Consider the following 22,600-nt stretch of genomic DNA (forward strand, 5'->3'; position numbering starts at 1 on the left):
CAACTATGATGCATTATTTATGAAGTCACAAAAAGTAGTAAAGTAAGATTTTTCTGTGAGGCTTTACATTTATAAGGAATTGAGTTGAAATAATTACAATAACAAATAACAAATGAGATAATTAGGAAAATTAAGGCTAAAAATATCAATTCCATCTGAGAGAGACACATGCATGGCTACTCAGGAAATCCTGCTGTAGGAAATTACCAAGGTCAGATTACCAGACACACGTCTGCTAAAAGATTAAATCAATCCATGTTGGAACCGCTCTTTCTCAAGGAACTGGCAACTTTCAAATCATCTCCTTCCAAATAATTCTAAATTCCTACTAGGTCAAGTAGTTCAAGCTTCTGGCTCGAAGTCAAGCTTTCAATCAGTTTTCGGCCCATTTTTCTTCCTGCTTCGGTGGACATAGCCTTTTGCCAGAACTTCAGCAGCATTCCTCCTTGGAAAGAAACACAAAGTGACATGGTCAAATTAGCATGGAGCACATGCAGCTCGTGGCATACCAGGGATGAAGTGCTCGTCTGGCAACAAGCCCTCAACGCTCTCCTGGGGACAGTGAAAGGCAGACAAAGCTGGTGCTTGCCATGGGGTGGTAATTGCCTACAAATGTGTAGGGAGCCGCAGATCATTCATTCAGCTCAGGATCCTTCCTATTGACAGACAACGGGGCTTGTTCCCTTGTCACCGGTGTTGCAGGTCGAAATGATTGAAGACTTACAGGACGGTCTTTGCTCTGGCACACAGCTTCCTTGTTTATGGAGCAGTAGCCTGGGAGTTAAAGTCAGGCCTGTCTTCGTTTACACGCTAAAACAAAGAGTGTTCACTTTCTGCCAGCTAAGACCTCAAGCTAAAGAAGCAGATGATCCCAATACTTTTGTCCAGGTCATATGCAGTGCCTCTCTAGGAAGAGTGGCCTGGCCAAGCCAGGCTAGCATCAGCACCAGTTTGGAGGATAGTCACTGCCTGCTCCTCACCCTGCTCAGTGCTCATCTTTAGAGTGGATAGAGGGGAAAAGTGAAGGGAAAAATGACCAGTGGAAAACTAAGAATTAATTCTTCTCCTGTTCTGCCTTTGGGTGTCAGTGAAAGGTGAGCATAAAAAGTCGATCTGAGAGTCCATGTGTTGAAAAGCTTTAGAAGTAGCACAACACTCTCTCAATACAGTTTCTGCTGGACTAGGAGGGGCAACTAAATGAAAATAAAACTCTGAATCAAGAAATCAAGGTCTCACTCTGGGTAGGACAGGGTCCTGTCCTAGGAGGGTAGTAAGACCCTCTAGCTGCTGTTGAAGTTTACAGTACCAATAGAGAAGAACTCTGTATCTCACAGGATGTATTTAAAAGCATCTAGAAAAACAGCATATTGTGTCACCTGTGTTTTGTGGCACAAAGGTAGGGTCTTTCAGGTCCCTGCTGAGGCTGTGGATTTAGATGCAGTCAAATTTATTTTAAAGCTTTTTTTTTTTGATATACAAACCAGTTACCAGGCTGAATAAGCTGGCATTTAATTCTCAGCTGAATTCAAAGAGCAAAGTCAGGGAAATCTCTCCCCTGCAAAGCAAGGGATTTCAGCTATGGAATTCATTATGGCTGCATGAAATTTAATCTCTCTCTTTGCTTCCATTTATGGTGTTCGGCATCCATACATCCATTCCTCTCTCCCTGCAGTGCTGTCCTCACCTGATGTGCTGCCCTCATGCTCTCCTCCCTCCTTCCTGTCCTTCTGGTCCTGTTTTTCCTTGCTGTGCTCCTCTCCCTTCCTGGAGGTATGTCAAGCAACCCTGAACTGTGTCACAGACTTCCAGGCAGGAGATAAATCTGTTCAGACCTTATTCAGAGTCCAAAAGTAATGCTATATAAAAAATGTGAGGGAAGCACTCTGTGATGGGAGGATGCTCTTCTGTAGCACTGAATAACTTTATTTCACATCTTTTTCAGCTTTAAATACAATTCGTGAGAGAATTTTCAGTGAAATGTACAGATAGAAGAGGATCACAAAAGCCATAGCTAGGCATGCTCATTTTTCAGTGTATGTTTGCATTCTATTTTCATTTAAAGATTCAAAATATTTTTGCTTCATAAAGGTGAAGCAAAAATCGCCAACCCAGCAGCATCTATGAAAGAACTGAATCCTCGGGAGAGTGTAATTCTGTGTCACACCACTGGATGGAGATGCGCGACTTATTTTGGTGAATACAGTGATGTCAGCATTGTGTAAGGAGGCAGGATTGCTGGGACAGATCTCTGTTAAATCAAAGACTGAGATAAAAACAAAAACTGAAACCAGAACACTTACGGACACAAAAACTGTTGCTCATGACAATTTACTTTTTTTTTTTTCTTTTTCTTTTTCTTTTTTTTTTTTTTCCTTTTTTTTTTTTTTTTCCCCAACTGGTCTAATAATTTCATTTACAGCTTTAATGATTTCAGATTCAACTCGTGTAACACAATTAAAAAGTCTCTGTTTTTAAAGTTCCTATTCCTAAAACTGGGAAAAGAAAGAATAAGAAATTGTCAGAGTTATCCCACTAGCATTTGCTGTCTGGTGTGTTGGTTTTTTATGGTTGTGTTTTTAACTGTTTTACTGTAAGTCTCTAAGATGTGTTTATTCTACTTTATATCAAGCCTATCTATTTATATGGAGAAAGGTTTATAGAGAGAACAAGATATTAAATATCTGTGGACGACAGACATCTGTAGGTCAGGCTCATACCTGTTAATTTATTTGCATTGTGAAGAGCTTCCAGTGATGCCAGGACCTTATTTTGCTCTGGACTGAAGTCACTAATGGATGGGGGGACATCCCCTTCAACAAGCATTCTCTGGGGCAGGAAAGCCTGGAAGTTGTTTGTGGTCGGTAAGTCTGTCCTGAAGTGTGTGGCAGCAATGAAATCTACAGCATTAGCCCAGTCTTCACCAAAATTTGCTTCGGGATCAGAGAGATATTTTAACCTGAAAGAGAAGAAAATAAAAAATGCAGCAGATAACTGAACTTTCCTGTGGAACACACTAGTTGATCATTTATCCCAAAGGTTTTTGCTCAGTATAAAATCCTGAGTGGACTCAGTGCCATAGTGACTTAAAGTCTCCTTAAGTACTTCATAACTAATTTCTCCTGGCAGCCCTGCCTCTACCCAGATTAAACACAGCTCCTGAATCAGGCCCTGGCTCCCAGAGGGGAACCAGCATCTCATTTTAGGCCCAGCGCCTGGTTGGTCATTGTGCTTCGGGCAGCCATCCCTCAGTGGTCATCCCACACTCTGAGACGCTGGAAGGAAAAGCAGAGACTGAAGAGCAGATGCCTGAGGTGTGAAAGCCCATGCAGACTTTGTTAGGATCAATCCTTCCAAAGAGTCGTGGAGGTGGAAAGATCCTCCACGAACACGGCTCTATTCCCCTTACCTGTCCTGGAACTTGGGGAGTGCGTAAGCAATGGAGGTGGTGTGTGCCTTCCACAGGAGGCCAAGGGCGTCATCCAGTTTAAAGGAGGAGAAGCTTGCAGAGCTCACAGCTTTGTTTTCTGTCGATAACAGATACTGCAGCAACAGGGAGCAAAAAGGGCAGAGAATGAGAGGGGAGGTTTAAACCCTTTTTTTTTTTTTTTTTTTTTTTTTTACGCAAATACCTGACAAAATAATAAGTTTGACAGCTAAAGAAAATTGAGTTTGAATAGTTAATGGTAGTTGCTGTTCTTCGACGTCAACATTGCAGGGGTTTTAGCCACATAACTTTGGTATTTGGTTGCAAAAATTCAGTGGACTTTTGTATCTGAATGCCATGGTTGATTCAGTACTGAAATAGGGAACTCCTTGAAAACTTGTCTATACTCTTTTGACCACAACTTTCTGAAGATTTTCAGAAAGAAAGATATCCTTGTTATCGTTATGGTTATTTGAGGAATAGATATTTTACAATAACTTCTTAACAAAAACATGATGCATGGGAAAAATGAAATTATGAAGACAAATCCAGTCTTGCTCTTAAACCATCTACCTTCACTCACAATAGGGACTCACAGTTCAACATTTCTGATCATTATCAATTACTTGACTACCAATAAAAAAATGTTGACTGCAGTAGTCTAGCTAAAAAAATTAAGTATGAAGTAAGAAATATTGTTATCTTTGGAATCAGAGAACAGATGAGTGAGGAGGAAGGAGAATATCTACTTCCATATATAGGTATTCTTGTATATGTAGGTATCCTTTTGAATGATGTTTCAGCATTTTCAAGTTCTTAGATGTTTAAAAAATAAATGAGCCCTATAAAACCAACTAAAGGCCACTTCTTAAGGGCAGTGTTCCATCTCACAGGCTTATTTTGCATTGCTAACATAAGCAGTATTGGAAGAATACAAATATAACTGGATACAAAACAGTGCCTTGGAACCAAGGCTAAAATACAGAAGTGTCTCAAAGGAAGAAAAAAATTCCACAACTTGTAAAAATCCTGTCCTACTTATCTCTGACTCACTATAAGTTATGTTTTCCATTTTTCCTGCTTGTTGTTTTTATATGAAGCTGCTATTGAAAACAAGCTAAGCTCTCTGAATCTTAAAAATTACAGCAATAATAGTTTTTAAAGCTAATATTTTGATATAATTTCTAAAAATATTTTTTTAAAAAATAATTTACCTCAAAAAAGGCCTTCCAGTCATCCATGAGCTTGGGCATGCGAGACCAGCAGTCTTTAACACTGTAACAGAAATCATCTTTTTGCTCCTCTGGTGGCAATATTTCTATCTCATACGGCAGCTCCCCAAAGAGGCCAGCCTCCACTGCCCCCAGAAAGGGTATAATAGACAGATAGTAATTCATACCTATAACAATAATTAAAAGGCAGGAGGTGTTAATCACAAGCAAATGAATAATTCCCACATAAGAAAATGATCTCTCTCCCACACCAAATGAAACTGTTTCAAATTGCCACAAATACAACTGTGCTCAGCAGTGGAAGTTACGTACTGAAATGTAATAATGATGACACTTGTATTGATTTATACATGCTTTGTAGAGTTCATTTATGCATTGTCCTTTAAGAGCTTTGTATGAGCTTACACTGTGTTTTACTTTGCAGGAAAGAAAAAAACCTAATGGAAAAAGTTAGAACTTTGTAGGCTGTCATGGACAGGACAAGAAAAATCTCTCAAATATTAATTGCAAACTAAGCATAGAAAGACTAAACGATATTCCACTAGTATTGTTGCCATTAAAAAAACCCTCTTTTATGTATCCTAGACCTATGAGAAAGGAAACTGTGGTATTTTACTGGAAAACAATAATTTTGCTTCTAAAAAATATCTCACTCATTGAAAATTGCTTGGATATTACTTCAGTTTATCTGTTTAGATTGATTTTATGATGATGACTTTCTTTGGTCTGATCCATAAGCTGGAGCAGTCAGATCCAGGATGTAGGAAACTCAGGCTCATTTCTCACTGGTGCCAAATCTTGTCCCCAGTGAGAGTGTCCATAAGACTATTTGATATTCCTCTCTTGAAAGGAGGACTTAAAGTTCTCTTCTTAATTGTGTCCCCCATGTAAAAATGAAGTTTAATAGTTTTGATTGAAGAAAAGCCTGCGGATCAGTTGTCACTCCTGTGTGGGTGGGTGCCTCTGAGCTGTTATGCTGAGAAGTCATTTGCTCATACTTGGGCCACTATTTTGCTGCTATTTTGTTCAAAATCCCAGCAGTGAGGACCAAAATCATCAAAACCTGGACACCTGCCATGTATCTTTGTCCTCCTAATGGGAAGCCATTGCTCCACCTTATGGGAAAAGACCACAAAACAAAGCTCACAGAGGAGTGTGTGTGTTGGCCGTGGCTCAGCAGGGACTGGGTCTGCACACCATAGGAGCAGGAATACTGAGGGAACTCCATGTATTGCTCTAGGCATGAGATGAAAAAAAAAGGATGGAGCAGCATGGAGGTGCTGTGATCATGGGCTGTCAAAATCAATGCAGCTATGAAACAAAGGATGGAGCAACACAGCGGTGTTGTGGTTATGCTCCACTGAAAACAAGCAGCTAGCAGGAGCTAAGCCAAAGGAATGAAGCAGATGGTAACCAGAAGCTGGCCTTTGCTTCATTAGCTCAAAAATGCATCTTGCTTTTTACACTCTACATATACTAATGACTCAAGCACCACATCAGCATGAAATGCCACCAACTGTAATTTTACCTTTTCTCTTCCCTCAAAGGAAGTAATATAAATATAGCTAAAGTGGGGAGGGAGGTCAGAGAAGATTCCATCATAACTCATGGGATCAGTCAATAGGCTGAACCTGTCTTCTCCCACACAGGGATGCCTATTGCGTAAGAACCTCATTCTGTGCAAGCTAAATTATTATCTCTAGCTAGCTTTAATTGGGGACTAGAATTAGTAGATATATTGCTTCAAATTCATTTTTGCAATCAGTTACAATCAACAGCAACCTCTGTACCTTAACCTGTCACAGTGTTCTACTACCAGTGTGTTCATTAATAAAGTGTGCAGTAGACTTTAAGGGAGGAGTGGCTGGCAGCAGATAACACACTTGACAAAACTGGAAATATCTAACAGCTCCAAGTGGGAACACTGTTGATGTGTGACCCTAAACAGGTTGGTCAAACCATGCTCCAATAGAGTGGACTGCTCAGTGGGGTCCCCACAATGGAGCGCTGACAAACTGGTCAGACACAAGGGTTTCAACTTCCCTGCAGGTGCTGATTGAACCAATATAAAGGGTTATATATAAAGGGTTGTATATAAAGAGAGACCCTTGTCTAGTGTGATACACCTCCTGAATGCAGACCTGGTTGGGAATTTGCGAGGAAATGTATGGCCAGTCAGAAGAGCAAATGAAAACTCTCAAGTGATGAGAAGACAGTGTTTCACTGAGAGTCATTGCTGAGCTGGCTCTCGCTTCTTCTTCACTGTTTCCATGGGAAGTATTGAGACCTTGATCTGACATCACAAAGTGCTTATATTCTTTTAAGTGTGCTTGCCTATATTATATATTTGCACCTGCTTGGGTGGCTTTAGAGGGCGGAAAACAATGCAGGACAGGACTATAGTGAATATTATCTTGGCAAAAAAGACTGATGTTCTTAAGCAGGTAGTGTCCCATACACCCAAGGTAGATTAAATGTGAGTTTCTGGTTTAAACTCATTCCTGGTTCCATGTGACTACTTGTGCTAGAGAGGGCTGCTCTCATAGGAAAGCATTCATATCCTCAGAACACTGAGTGACATTTCCACGCAGTCTCAAAGACTTTGCACGTTCTTGCTGCAATAGGGTAAATCAAAGCTGAGTTTATACATTTTCTGGAGGCAACAAAATGGATATCGACCAAATGTGCAATATTTAGAAGTAAATGAAGAGCAGGAATGCAAACCCTGAGAAAGTAAATATGGTGGTTTCTGTTCCAGGAAGGTCCCCTGCCTGCAAAGGGCTATGCAATGACTCTTGTTACTTGACGCTGTGTTGCACACCAAGCGCTATCCCAATACAGAGAGGGAAAGCCAAAGCTGGAGTATCACAGTCAGTTTTACCCTAGATTTATGTTTTAAATTTTATCTGTGCTTTTGTCTTTGTTCACTTGAAGATATATACATTTAACTACTGATTCACAGCCAAAAGCTTAATCCAAATGGCCACTGAAGGAAAAACGTTCCTGTGGCAGGGAAGGGACAGAGCTGCTTGCTCAAACCTGCTGGCAGGTCTGGGGAAGAGGGGAACTTACAACAGGACATCAGGGGAGCTGAGGGAGCAAGGGACAGAAGTGATGGAGGGAAAATATGCTATGAGAAAAAGAACCGAGGATTGTATAAGAACCACAAAGATTCCTGCTTGACATTTTTCTCACAAAGTTTTAGTTTGAAGTGCAAGCATCTAAACTGAAAAAATCCACTCTGGACTAATTGTAAACTGCAAGTATCTACAAATATCTACAAATATATATATACCTGTCATAGTGTTTCCCACATAATTTCACAAAAATGTTTGCCATCTAAATATTTTTAAGGCTGCAAACTTGTTTGGTTTTTCTCCTTCCTCAAGTAAGTATTCAAAATCAATTAATTTTCATTTACCCATTACATTTAGGTGTCTTGCTGCAAGTTTGTGACGGAAAATTGTATAACACTGAAATTATAATGTAAGAGAGAAATCTAAGGGGAAGAATTATTTTGAGATGGCCTTCTAGGATATTAATTTTTTTTTGGAGAAGAACAGTGTGAAAACATATACTTACAGGACCACCAGCTTCTTACAGATTGGCACAGTAGCTCTCCATTTTCATAGCCACAGGAAGTCAAACCAGAAGGATCTGCTAACCTACCTGAATGAATCAAACAAAATAATACAACAAATGCTTCTCAAACTTTTCACACAAGAAATCCCACTGAGATGAAAAAAATATAAAGGAATAAAGCACGCAGATTTTGGTTAGAGAAGCAAAACAATTACTGTTGCTTTGCTTCATAAACTACTGTTCCTAGAGTAGTTGTTTCTCAGTGCATAGTAAATTGATTGTGTTTTACAGTTTGAGTTATCCCTCACTGTAAATGTATTCTGTCAATTTATTGAACTGTTTGAAATTGGGACATCACAGTATTTTTACTCAGATATAAATATATATTCACACACAGACATGAACACACACATAGCTGAAATATCATTTCTAATTGATGTAGGGCTGCTAGATCAGGAGAGCTGCTTAATGAGCAAAATAGCACAAACTAAATGTGCTAGTGATTGTCTCACCTAATTGGGTTGTGTGATACAGAATCACTCCCAGTTTAATCATGCAGACAAACGTGGCCTTACTGTGAAGCTAAGCATGCAAACATTGTTGTAACTAATTAGCAAATTTTGCAAGCATCTGTGCTGTAGAAAACATGCAAGACATTTCACAATTATTCATAACAGAATATTTTACTTTAAGCACGTAGCATGAAGAAATAGCCTAAGTTCTGAAAGAATACCACAGGTGTACATTAAGTGTTGTCATGCAGAGTGTCAGGAGGTGTGCTCTAAGTGCATGACACACAATTACCATGGCCTTGTGCAATGACTTGAGCTATTCCAGAAGCTCCAAAATTCTGCCCTGCAGAGAACTTGTTCTCTGACAGTCTGCTGAATAATGGCAGTGATATTTCTGTCAGATTAGAATTAAACCTCATTACCAAACTAAATTTTCTGATACTTTTACTCAAGAAGAAGAGACAATCATGAACAATGTGCATAAAATTATCCTATTTATTCTCCCTAGCTGACTGGGCAGAGCCTGTGCTTTGGGGCATGCTATCTACTTAAACCCATATATTTCAGTAGCCAAGCACTGAGAACATGAACTTACAATGATGACGATTGCAGTTCAACTCATTTTTTAAAAAAAAATAAGGTTATATTTTTTAATATTTACAGAAAGATTCAATTTTCCAAGATTTTACTTCAACAGAGACTGTCAAAAAACCAGGCAGCAATAGATCATTGGTGTGCAAATGGGAAGGATAAAGGCTAGAGAAAAAAAAGAAGACAAAATGTTACAAAATAATTTTACATTATGTTTACTAAATATTTCTAGCCTTGATGTTTCGGGAAAATGAAGATTTCCCAGGCAGTATCAGTGATAATTATACAATATGTAGAAATTGGAGCTGGAAGCATCAAATTTACTTACAGGTCTCCACACCATTTTTGGTGTCTCTGCTCCCTCCTGTTCCCTGTGCTTAGCATGATTGCTATTTCAGTCTTCAGGTCCATCCAAACTAATCTGTATTGACTGTATTGACTCCCAGATGTGTTATTGGTAGCGATGTGCAACCTCATCAGCAAGATTTGTCCACTGTTTTTTTGTGGAAATGTTGTCACTGAAAGTGCTAAATGTAGTTATTCTCATCTTGCTGATGAAGGATTCCTAGCACATCCTCCTCTTAACTGTAGGCTTCTTTCAGCAACAGTTATCACTAAATTCTCCTTCAGGTGTTTCTTTACAGATTTGCAGTTCCCTTGTCTTGTAAAGTACCATTTAAAAATGTTCATTCTAAGATTTTTTTTTTTTTTTTTTTTTTTTTTTTTTTTTTTTTTTTTTTTTTTTTACAAAGGGAGAAAATGCATTTCTGAACTTTGGAAAAAGCCCAACATTTATGTCATGAAAGAAGATCTCAAATTAGCCTGACACAATCTACCTTTGATTCACGTAACCTGTACTTTATCCCTTTTTCTATCTAGTTCCATGTCATTAAACATTCTTTCCTCTGTACTTATTGTAATGTCTTGTTTACTGCCAATATAAGACAAATAAATATATGTGTCCTTATCTCCTTTTTTCTTCTTAAATACAGGCACAACCTCTCCTGCTCTTCAGACATACAATACCACGTGATCTCTCTTAAAGTTCTTGATCCTGGATTTGTACTTCTGTATGTGAAGTGGGGGTAGAGACTGTCCTGATTCCTCAGTTCCTGAAGGTAGGGCTCTCGCAAGCAACAATTTCTGCCTTTACAATCTTATTCCTACCAGCCGTGGTGTCTCAAGATCCTTGTCTCTGCTGAAAATTTAGGCAAATTACTGATTTCATTTTATGTCTCTGGGTGTATTATTACAAATCTTTGTACCACTCTTATTAAGTAACAGCTTCATTTGCTCTTTATGGTTTATATAGAACCATATCCATAAAAATATTCTCTCAGTAACATAACTTTCAGGACCAGACAGGACTGTTAATTCTACAAGTTTTGTAATATTCTCGAAGTTCTGTTGTCTTGCACCATGAACTCAAAACCTGCTTTTTTTTGTCCAAGGTTATTATGTTGATACACAAATACTTCGGTCATTCCTCACTAATCTATCCCACTGCCTATCTGGATTAGGTTTAGCCCTTTGCTAACCTCACTACTGTATGCACGAGAATTATGTCATTCTTTATCCCTTAACCATTTATCCTTCAACTTCTCGGGGTTTCTTGGTTTTTGGTTTTTTTTTTAACTGTAAAACTACTTCCAGTTATGTGATATTTCTCCTTTAACATTTTTTTAACCTTCTGATCATGTAAATTTAAAAATATATCTCCTTTGTCTAAGTGTCAGTCCTATGACTCCAGCGGGTGACAATACATCTTCACCTGTCTATGCAACCAGTGGCAAATCTTCACCTCACAAACTATGTCCCTCCTCTCTACTTGGAAATTGTCACTGCAACAAGGCACGTCCTCACTTTGTGGATGAGGCCATACTCCACAACTCCTCCTTTCCAGCAGGTAACCACTCAACTGTAGCTGCTGCCTCCAGTCATCTTTGCCTCTGCCACGCATCGGGTCAATTCTCCTGCTGCACCAGCCCATCCTTTTCATCTGCTCTTCTTTTTGTATACATAAAGAAGGGAAAGAGGAAAAAGCTTGCCTAAATTCCAATCAAATTCTTTTTGTTGCTATCTGTTTGCCAGCTAGTTTCCCACTTGGATTTTGCTTATTATCTTATTTTCCTCACTTTGACTTAGAAATAAATTTTCCATTAGGTGTGACTAAATACTGGCAGCCTTCCTTCACCACCAGCTGCAGGACCTCTGTCTTCTCTCAAACCTACAGTGTCACCCAAACCACCACCACATGTAACTACAGGTTACATCCAATAGAGAAAACAACAGGCAGACAGATGCATTTTTTTACCTCTTGTTACCATCAGGCACAAGTTTCTGAAAACCTCATTGACTCTTATTTTATTCTCCCCTCTCTTTTCTGGCTGCTCGAACAAAGCAAGTCAATTCTGGCTTGGAATGGAAAGCTACAGAGACTGCAGTGAGTGAAGCAGTCTGTGAGAGAATGGGTTCTCTGATAAAGCCCCTGATAAGAAACTGCATCCTTAGCCTTAAGGGACCTCTCACATGTGTTTCTGGGTCTGCTCCCCTGGCAGGGACAACAAGCAAACAATGACTGCCCTAGACAACAACCAGCTTTTAAGGGATAAACCCTTAGAATCTGGACATAATTTAAAACAAAACAACTAAATAACCAAACACATTCCACAAAAAAGCAAACAAACAAAAAAAACCCCCATCAAACAGGAAAAAAACCTTTCATTTTTGTAAAAAAACTATTTCGAGAATAAGAAGGTTGCTTCTAAACTGATCATAAAAAGACTGAATGGAAATATGTTCTCAGAGAGAGACGTGGACATTCAAATATCTGTAGTAGAAATTAAATTCAAACCACTTCTAGCAGCTTGTAACATTAACAAACAAAAAAAAAGCCTATTCGTTAAAAATTTAAGAACAGCACTGTAGAATGTATGCCCTGAAATCTGTCTACATAAACTGAAGCAGTTGGGAATGCCTTTCCAAAGATTTTTAGTTAGCTGAAATATTGCCCATCTATACCACAAATCTGGATTCTGACCTCTTCCTATAAGGAAATATTAATATGCTCAGTAAGGTAAGGGTGTTCACTCAGCATTTGTTTTTCAAATTGGCAGCTTTGTCAAAGTTTACACTATAAAGGCTATAGAGGCTGTACTGGGCTTGTGAGGCAGAAACCTTGGAAAGGAAGCCTCTAAGCAGGTCTGGCAAACACTTTGCTAATTCAGCATTTCAAGGAAATAATTCATACCTGTATGAAATTGCCACCCATGCTGCAGTGGTAATCCCCAGAGAATATTGCCACTGTTTTGGGGTCCAAAGGCATCAAAATATTTGGCTGAAGCTTTTAACAAGCTCTTATACGCTCCCAGTCGATCTTGGTAGTTCCAAGCACTAAGGACAATTTTGTTGTCCTTTACTGGAAAATCCAACAGGTTTTCAGGGGCCAGGTCCCACAGAGGAGGATAGACATCTCCAGTGACATCGTTTTCACTCCATTCTGCAGCAGTCACAGGACTCAGGGTCACAGCCACTACAAGAAGAGCGTGGATGCCAAAGAGGGGCCACATTGTGAAGGTTTGTGACCCAGGTGCTTGTGGCTGCAGGGCTTTTATCGGGAAAGGTGAGGGCTGGGCAAAAAGGCTGACTCAGACACACAAGTCTTTGTCTCCCTTCCCTCTTCCCAACCATGACCCTGACCGGGAGTCACCAGACTGGCAACAGTGAGCAATGCTCTGTCCTCTCTGTGGGATCTAGGGAGCACCAGCACGCATCTAAGAGGAATCAATGTAATCAGCAAATGTCCAAATCCGTGCTGTCCGTGACATACGCACTCACTTCCAAGTGGTTGAGGTGCTACAATACTGATTGTACAGTTGTGCTGTCAAACTCTCTGTGTCTGTGTTTCTCATCAGCTGTCAGCTTCCCTTTCCCAGCCCAGTTCCTTTGGCAACAGTGGGGACAGCAGTGGCAGAGATCTCAACACACACACAGGCTGTGGCTGAGGTATTTTGAGGGGGACTCCAGGCTCTGACAAAAAAAGCAGCGGTGTCATGCTGCTGCTGGTGCTGCCATTGTCAGCTCTGTCTTTTGGCCTTGTGGCTACAGCCTGCAGCCTTCAGGTCAGGAGAGCGTTGGAAGCAGCCAGATAAGCCTGCCTTCAGGGCACGTACACCTGGCGAGCTGCCCTTTTAGTACTGGTTTGTCTTGTGAGGAAATGGTCATCATTATAAAGTTCTAAGGTCTCCTATTAAACCTCCATGATCCTGTAGACTCCAAAGGGAACACAAAGGCCGTGCCTCCAGCGATAAAACTGGTGTCCAAGTTATGCTCCAACAAGTGAAACTGTCCAGCTGCCTTCATCTCACCTAATTCCAGGGAATTCTAGGACTTTCCAGCTGCTTTTTCTCAGATAAGCAATGGTTACAAAAGAACGCTCAGCAAACAAACACGTGGTTTGTTATCGCTGCAGTCTTGTATTTTCATGAGAAAAATTGCAAATGCCACTTTTCTCTGAAGTAATTCTGTGAGTTTCGGTTAGGCTCTGTGTGCCTAAAGTACCTTAAACCCGTGGGTGGGAGCAAGTCAAAGCCAGCTGCAAACTTCTGATAGTAAGTTCAAAAGAAATGTATCACTTCAATTCAAAATTTTTCAGTTTATTCTATTTATTAAGGAGACTTTCTAGTAAGTAGCAGAAATTTTCAATGATCACTTATAATTTTTTGTCTGCTACTGAGAGAGAAACCCAAACGATTTTGAAATACACTGTTAAACAGATATTAACATAAATTTGATCATGCTGCCTTGAAGACATTTCAAAAAATCAAGTTGTTCTTCCATTAACTTCTATGGATGGGATTTATCTAACCCAAATGTGGGCATTTAAACATTAACCTATCTATGTAGATTCCCTTGGTAACCAAATCAGAGGATCAGACATATCCAGAATGTAACTAATTTAAAGCACACTACTGAGAGATGTATTGTTCCCAACTGACTGTAGAGGGATTAGAAATTACAAGTTTACCTTTAGACATAGAAAAAATATTTTTAGATTAAGTAAAATCAACATTCTTTGATTTTATTATTTTATCATTTATGTATTATTTTATTATTTATTTATTATTGGGTTTAGTATTTTATTATTAAAAATCTGATCTATATTCTGAGATAATAATTTCAGAAATTATTTGAAAAGTACTTTTTTTTTTTTTTTTTTTCTTGAAATAAGCATTGATTTAAATAATCCTGAGGACAAATGCCAAGAACTGTGCTGATTTCACGTATATATATTAGGCTCTAGTTGAGGCAATGGGTAGTAAAGCTCACACCTAAAAAGGAAGGATGATGAAAGGCATCGGCTAAGGCACAAGATGTATGGAAGAAACCTGTGACTCTATGAAATAAAAAGTGCAAAACTCATAATTGCACTAAGACAGAAATTTTATTTAGGAACATGAAGGAGTGAGTAAGAATGATTGGCTTTTTTGGTTTTTCTATCATCACTAAAAGAGGTGTCCAAAACGGGAAGCTAAACTGCTTCTGCTTTTCTTTAGTCAAAGGGGAAAGGTTGAATTCTTCTAATCAAAGATACCAGACATTTGTATCACAGGAGCAATTTTGCTTAAAGTACGTAAGGTAAAGAGAGGTGAATAAACACCTTTGCACTTCCCCCCCCCAAGTGGTACCATATATTTACATCCTCATGGTAGATAACCTGGTATTGAACTACTATTTCCATGTTTGTGTGGAACTTTATTGTGCATGAAAAACTGTTCTCCAGCTCTGCCATCTAGAAAGGCAAAGCCTACTAGCACTGAGCTGGGCAGGCATGAAAATATTAATCATTAGTGTAAATGCAAAAACACACTTTCTCAAAAGACTTATAATACAGAATTGAGATAAATTAATGACATAATGCTTGCCTTATATCAATTTTTAAGCTATTGGATAGAAAAAATATTTTGTTATATACTAAATGGGAAATAATGAACAGGAATACATCTACTTAGACTGTGAAAGTCAAGTCCCCTTCATTTTTAGAAGTTTTAGCTTCTTGCCTTATTATTGCCTTGGTAATTAAAGTACATCAATAACCCAGTTAATTTTTAAAGAGTCCACAATATTTTTTTGTTAATATAATAAAAAAAATCTTCCTGAAAAATATAAATCAATTTATAGATCTTCATTTTTGCACTTATCTGTGTGTGCAAACAAGTTGCTGAAGTTTTCTGTAAGACTTTTAAGGACAACAGTTTTCCTTTGAGAAGTATCTGAGCTGGTGTTTCCAGTTTGGAATCCAGTCCAGTTGGTTTGGCTGTCCTGAGGGGGTAGAGGGGAGGGTACATGTGATGTCAATTGGACTTGAGTGGTGTTGGGTGTTGAGTCATAGCAGCCCTCCAGGGATGTCAGCATTTTAAGCAAGGGGGAGATTAAAGAAGGCTCTCAGTAATGTCAACACCACTATTCACCACTCTGTTAGTAAGCACCCTGCCAGTTACTCAGTAAAGGTGTGTTCTCAGAGACATTGCAGCAGAATCACGTGCTGGAAAAGACTGTAGGATATGATAGGTGGTCATTTCAGGTCTGATGTGTAATCATCAAGTTTCAAGAGAGAATGCTGCACTTTTCAAGTGGGCTACAGATTTTGCTTCAAGATAACAGCAGAAACAAGCAGCAATTAAGTTAATTGAGGTGACCACAAGAAGAAAAGGCAGCCCTAAGTCCCCAGGCAATCAAATCATAAAGGTTCCTTAGCCCTGACTGAATACACTGAGGAAGAAGCTGGAAAGGCAGTAAGGGAGGGGTATCAGTATTCCCAGCAGGATTAATTCAGAACTGATGCAATTTTGCAGGTGAAACACTTTCCAGTAAACTGGGGATGTAATTATCCTTCAGCCACATAAAATAGCACTTAAAGGAAGGGTATGCCCACTTCATTTTAGGGTAGCAGTCCTAAGACGAAGAATAATGAGTTTTCATTTAGATGGGATATTGGTATGAGCCTCCCTGTCGCTTGGCACCCTTTATCATGCCCTGACACTTCCACCAGTAATTGTGGGTGCCCCTTGACTGTGATTTGTTTTAGGGAAAAATGACTACACTGTAGCTAAAAGTATTCTTCATGTATTTCACTGAATAAGCTTAAAGCAGTGGATAAATTTAGGTTTCTTCCTAATCTCTGTTATTATTTTCTGCAGCTATTGTCCTGAACATATTTTCTATTTCTTTTTGTTACAGGCCTTTAGTATGTGTCAGGAAGGATCTCTCTGGCTTCAGTATCCTCCAGCAAAAACCCTTAACAGGGCTATAAAAGGGTTTATAAATTGCTACTGGTGTTGTTGTGAGTAAAGGTCATCAGCCAAACCCTGTGATCACATGAGTGGACCCAACCACTAATGCAGCAAGACTTGTTGTGGTAGGAGCATCAGGCATCTGAGGGGAAATTATACTGTGTGTGTGGTGGAACTAGCAGGAGGTGCTGCATCATCATATCCTGGCTGCTTCCTACATCCTTGATGCTAACATTTCTCCTTCTTTGGAAAATCTCATGTTGTCTATTAATCCTATTCTTCCCTCCACAAAAGCCTTCTTGTGTTCCCTGCTGATCTTACCTCACCAAAAAGAGTAACCTGTGCTGAGTATCCTGACAATTTGGAGTATAAATTGTGATTAATCAGCACACAGAGAAATACCAGATTTGCATCTGTGGTGGGATTTTACCATATGCAGTTTTTCTTTCCCAGGTGAAGCAGTATTCTTTCCAAGAAGCTGGCTGAACAAAAGGCTACAAGGGCAAGTGTAAATCCAAAATTTCCAGAGCTCCAGTTAATAAAAGTAAAAGAAGATTAATTACCACCACGGTAAAAACATGGATAGAGCAGCAAGCCACACACAACATGTGTAATGGGTACCTGACGGTGTCCTAGGTGAAATTCCAAGATCACAGTGCTCCAGAGGAGTCAAGATCATATTCAAATTTCCTGAACCAATGTTAAGATGTGCATATATACATATATATATATATATAAGCAACCAGCCATTAAGTCAATAATAATGAAGCATTTATCAGACCCAAACTAGAAAATTTTGAAATAACTTATTTTCATTTTTATCAATTTTATTTATTTCAATTTTCATTTTTATCAATTTTATTTATTTCAATTTTCATTTTTATCATGGTATTATGGACGTATATTTAGCTTAGAGGTTAGTTCAGATTATACCATAATTTCACTGCTTTTTTTACCTTCAGCTTGAAGGTGAAGTTGATCACAGACTCAGATATCTGTAGAATTTAGCACCTACAGCATGGCCTTCAGCACCACCTCTTCAGCACCTACCATAAAATACCTCAGCCTTATTTTCACAGTGTGATGGAATTGATTTCATTGAGTCAGACTATACAAAAGCTCTGCTCACTGAAACACGTACTTAAAAGTTGAAATGACCAAAATAGAAAGATATACTCCTGAGAGCATCTGAGTTGTAAACATGTGTTTAATGGAAGAAGATGATAGTAAATGTTTAATATAATATGTCTATTTTTTCATAGAAATTGTTGTCAAATACAGCTGTAAGGCTCCTTATGAAGCCAAGGAAATCTTTTGGCTGTTTTTTCTGTATATCACCAGGGAAAGAGTAAACTGCGGCAAAAATTACTAGAATCACATTTTGAGTTGGGTTTATTTTTCAATCTGTCATTAATTATGCATTCATTTATAAGACAAATAAACTGAATCTTCACTTATAATTTTGCATAACATTTTAGTTAGATGAAAATGAGAATAACTAATTAGAAAAAATCAGCATAATGGAAAAGATTCACTAAAAGAAAGACACAAATATCCAAAGCAGTTAATCTGTGGCTAGATGCTAGTGGCCAGATTTACGGATGTGAAGTATGCAAAATGACTGCATCAATTAGAAACTTGGACCAAAACAGCTTTTTTCTTTTTTCTTTCTTTCTTTTTTTTTTTTTTTTCCATTTGGAAGGCGTAAACAATTAATTCAGGAATTAAAATCAGCTCTTGAAAGTCAGAGACTGCAGAGAAAATTTTAAGACAGTAAACCATCTTCTTCCAGCTGCAGCTATTTTTCTTAGACTGAAAAATAAAAGGGGCGGGGGAGGGGAGAAGCTTTATTGCAAGAAAGGAAAGGAGAGCTAACAAAAAGATTTCTCAAAAAAATAAATTAGTCTTCGTTGTGAAAGCAGGAAAAACAAATTTTAGTACAAGACAACTGGAAAGAAACATTGTAAAATAAAACATGAGGTATAAAATAACCTCTCATTTATCGCCTAGATTTGCTTCTGTCACGGGGAAGAATAACACTCTTGTTGTTTCTAATTGATATTCTGTGTTGGTATACAACACACTATTTTGGTTCTGCTGCTCATTTGCAATGAGAGAGGAAATAAGAGTAATTTTCAAGAAAAACAGATTTCAGTCTCATTTAGAGAAGTCTGAATAACTCATGAAAAATTCCAAACCTGTTTGATTAAACTAAAATGTATATTCAACATATAATTCCTAAACCAAATCAGTAATTCTTGAAACATAATTATGATACTATAAACCCAGAAAAGGTGTGTAAGGAGCAGACATGTGCATGGATAGGTATTAAAAGACAGAAATGACTGGGTATTCACAGATGCTTGTACAACAGAGCTAACATTTAAAGGAGACCTGATGATAGTATATGGAGAGATGTCACATCTCCAAGCTGAGAGATGACAGAAAAAAGCCACTTTTTTCAAACAATATTTTTTTCTGGAAAACATTATAAATGTTCCCATTGCCCAGTTTTTATGCTTTTCTTTCCCTTAAATTTTATTTCTTTTTAGAGCACACCCCAAACTCCAGTACCTGGGAGCTCCTGAGAACTCTGCTTCTGAGAGTTCTCATATGATATGATTCCATACATATCACTATCAATTCCATAATGCAAGTGTCCAATGGTTCACGTGAAATTAATTTCCTGTATCTGACAGCCACCTGCTGATATTGTACAGCAACCATAAATATGACTAAGCTCCACAAAGGCCATGGGACCTTTTAAGTTTGGGACCATAAAAAAATCCCTGAAGCACACAACTGGGCAGCTATTGCAGGACAGGAATTTCTAGTCCGCTGTCACAAGTCAAAAATTACCTTGGATTATCAAAAGGATGCAAGTGAAACATGCATTTAGTTTTAAACAGGCTTGAAAGGAATTCATTTAGCCCCCAGGTGTTCCCATCAAACAAGAACCTCTGAGAACTGTCTGATTTCACTAGAAAAAATGTCCAGCTTCCCAAATATTCCTGGCCCGTTCTGAAGTGCCATTTTCTCAAATGAGCGTGTCACATGACCTTACTCATCTTGAGTTATACTTAATTGTCCCATTTAGTTCTCATCAAGAAGACAAGAATAGTTTTTCTGATAAAAAGGTATGCCTCCCTCCGCCTCCCACCTGGCTGGCTGTCCTGCTCCTACGATGTGTTCCGGTACAACCTGTCTTTATCTCCTCTCTGCCTGCACCAGCACTTGGGTGATGCCCTGTGGTCTTGCAGGGAGCCACAATATGATGCTTACTTACAGGAGATGGCATCCAGCAGAACAGCCTGGGGAGACATGATCTGCATTTTTTTCTGCTGTTTGGGTGGTAAAGGGAGCTGCTGTGCTCCCTAGAAGCAGAGGTTGCCTTTTCCAGAGGGATGAGACCTGTTGGAGATGCTTTGGAGTGTCATTGACACAGATACAAGAACGTCTTACACTGTAGCCTAGATTTAAATGAAAGACTGGGGTACTCTTTTTCCTTCTTTATTTTCTCTTTTTTTGCATTAGCATAGACCTCTCTGCTGGCCATTCTACACAAAAACTCAGTACACAGTCAAGAAAAAACAATCTTAAAATTTTGAAATCTTAAGCTTTTAAGAAGAAGAAGACAACCCCCTCCTTGAAAAGTGAAGCAGACTTGCTTTATAGAAGGCAGGTTTCTGAACTCTGTGATGTCCTCCTGGATTTGTATTGCATTTCCTTCTAAGTAATTTAATTTAAAATGCTTAGCTTTGGGGATGGAAGATTTGGATTCCTGTTGTGATTCTCTTTTTTTTTTAACAAGTACTTAAAAAATAAAGCATTCTAATTTATTTTGTCAAATCAGAGTGAGTACAGCAGGCTCTGATCCTGGGCATTTACCATCCTTATACTAAAATCACACACCAAAATTCTTTGGTTTGTCTTTATCTGCAAAAATACTTGCAAGAAAACACTTACTATTCTTGTTCACTCCTGTGAATGTTAACAGCATGGAAATAGCACAGCTCTTTTCTTTTTTTTTTTTTTTTTTTTTTTTTCCCTTCCTTAGAGTCCTCAGGCCAGCAGCTGGAAATAAGGAATTTATCTCACGTGTTCCTTTGGAGTCAACACTGTGCCAGTTAATCTGAATAAGTGAGAGTGGTGAAACTGCAGGCTCCTGTAAATTTGTATATGAACACTAGATGATGCTATATAACTTTTCAATCTCCCTATCACTTTCACATGTAACTGAAATAAAAAAATTATATAAGATCAGAAGACTGGACTAGAACATGTTTTTAATATGCTGGCAAGTATGCACATAGGCCAAATCATATCACTGAAGTTAAAAAAATCTACATTTTTCTCCAACTCAGCTGTCTCCATCTCAACTGACAGATGCAAAGAGAGGGCACATCTGATTTTAGGGCTCCTCATACCAGACATTGTGGCAATGTGCTACAGGATGATTTTAAACAAATGCTTAATAGCAACAATGCTTTCCAAATGCTTTGCCAAAAAAAAAACCAAAACAAAAAACAAAAACAAAACCAAAACCAAAAACAAACAAACAAAAAAAAAAAACAAAAAAAAACCCACACCAAACCTTTGCCCAGCAGTTTTTATACTGGGCCAGGTACCAACTCTTTTGCTGCAGTCAGGAAAATTCCTTAAACTGGCATTAACATCACATGCTGTACTTGGACTAAGTTAGCCTGGTTTTGGTCTTGCGCTACCAGGTAATGTGATAATGTACAAAAAAGAGCTTTGGCTCAGAGAAAAGGTCTTGAAGCAGATCTGGCTTCTGTCTTTCCTGTAAGAAGCCAGATGACCCTTATATGTATGATATCCTTACGACACAGTTCAAACACTAACCAAGAGGCGAATCCATGTCTCAGGGTGACTATAGTTACACATACAAACAAACCCCTGTCCAGACATGGTGAGTCTTTCATAATTTGCAGAAATATTGAAGGGGAGAATCTCAAATGTTGCTGTCTGGGAAGTGGACTAGTAGCTTCTCTTGCCCCAGGGAGTTTGTGATCTATGCAGTTTCCAGAACTCCTTGGTGAGGAAGCAGTGCCCATGCACTAATGCGCTCACCAGGCAGCCAGGGAAATAACCCTGTGTTGTACTCATTTCACATCAGTGGTGCAGGTCACCATTATCTCAATGGCTTGAATCAGGCTATTTGGAAAGATGGTTGATGAGAACACATGGGCTTGAGTTACACTTTAAAACTGCTTGAAGAAATAGTTTGACCCTTTGCCAAAGCTTTGATAGCAATTACAAGATGCACACAGACTCCCAATGGCTCACAAAACATCCTGCAATGAGAGAGAGTGTCACCACAGAGGTCATTGAAGAAGACATTTATTCTTGAAAGAGGGCTCAAGGAAAGTTTTCTCATGCAACTTTTTGTGGGCTTTAATGGTAGTGAAACCTTCAGAACTAGAGTTTCTGGTATTCAAGCTATTAAAAGTATAGTAAACAAAATGACAGCTGAAATTTTGCTTCAACTCAGTTAAGCATATTTAAAAGATGATGGATTAATAGAAAGTACATGCAAATGAAAAGTGGGCAAAAATGTTTTAATTTTTTTTTTATTTTCTTAAAATAAATTAACCCAGTCGTCTTTGAGAAAAAGGACTTAATTTCCCTGAGTTATTCTGTTATTCATATCTCATTCCAGAACTAGATATGAAGGGTAGAAGAGAAAGACATGGCAGCAAATATTATTATGACTTTGGAGGACTGTAACTGGAAGTCATAAGGTACATGGTCAGTATCAAACAGGAGATGGGATGCACTGCTTGGCTCTGTGCCTGAGCATCGGCAGCTCCAGCTCAGAAGAGAGAGCCTTCCTTTCCAGTAACTACAGATTTCCTCTTGAAAGAAAAAAAATATTATAAAATCAGGAACATTTACTTTGCAGCATTAAATGATTTTTATTTTTCTTTGATTTTTTTAAGTCATACA

The 22,600-nt window shown here is 38.6% G+C and overlaps 1 protein-coding gene across 1 annotated transcript; it reads right to left on the reverse strand.

The window, feature by feature from the left end:
* Positions 1-317: 317 nt before the first annotated feature.
* C3H6orf58 (chromosome 3 C6orf58 homolog) lies at positions 318-12,910 on the reverse strand. The gene is made up of 6 exons (XM_040060405.1): positions 12,592-12,910; positions 8,239-8,325; positions 4,639-4,823; positions 3,407-3,540; positions 2,718-2,956; positions 318-445 (listed from the first exon to the last, which is right to left on the reverse strand). The coding sequence occupies exons 1-6, from the start codon at positions 12,908-12,910 to the stop codon at positions 318-320; spliced, it is 1,092 nt and encodes a 363-aa protein (XP_039916339.1).
* Positions 12,911-22,600: the final 9,690 nt, after the last annotated feature.

Source organism: Hirundo rustica, chromosome 3 (genome assembly GCF_015227805.2).
Source record: "Hirundo rustica isolate bHirRus1 chromosome 3, bHirRus1.pri.v3, whole genome shotgun sequence".
In the NCBI taxonomy this organism is placed as follows: domain Eukaryota; kingdom Metazoa; phylum Chordata; class Aves; order Passeriformes; family Hirundinidae; genus Hirundo; species Hirundo rustica.

What these genes read in the sequence shown, in the direction of transcription:
- C3H6orf58 (XM_040060405.1), bottom strand. Translation starts at nt 12,910, where the DNA reads ATGTGGCCCCTCTTTGGCATCCACGCTCTTCTTGTAGTGGCTGTGACC. An exon ending in TGTAAGAAGCTGGTGGTCCT is followed by an intron (nt 4,824 to 8,238) that starts GTAAGTATATGT and finishes TTATTGTTATAG; the next exon opens with GTATGAATTACTATCTGTCT. An exon ending in CTCCCCAAGTTCCAGGACAG is followed by an intron (nt 2,957 to 3,406) that starts GTAAGGGGAATA and finishes CTTCTCTTTCAG; the next exon opens with GTTAAAATATCTCTCTGATC.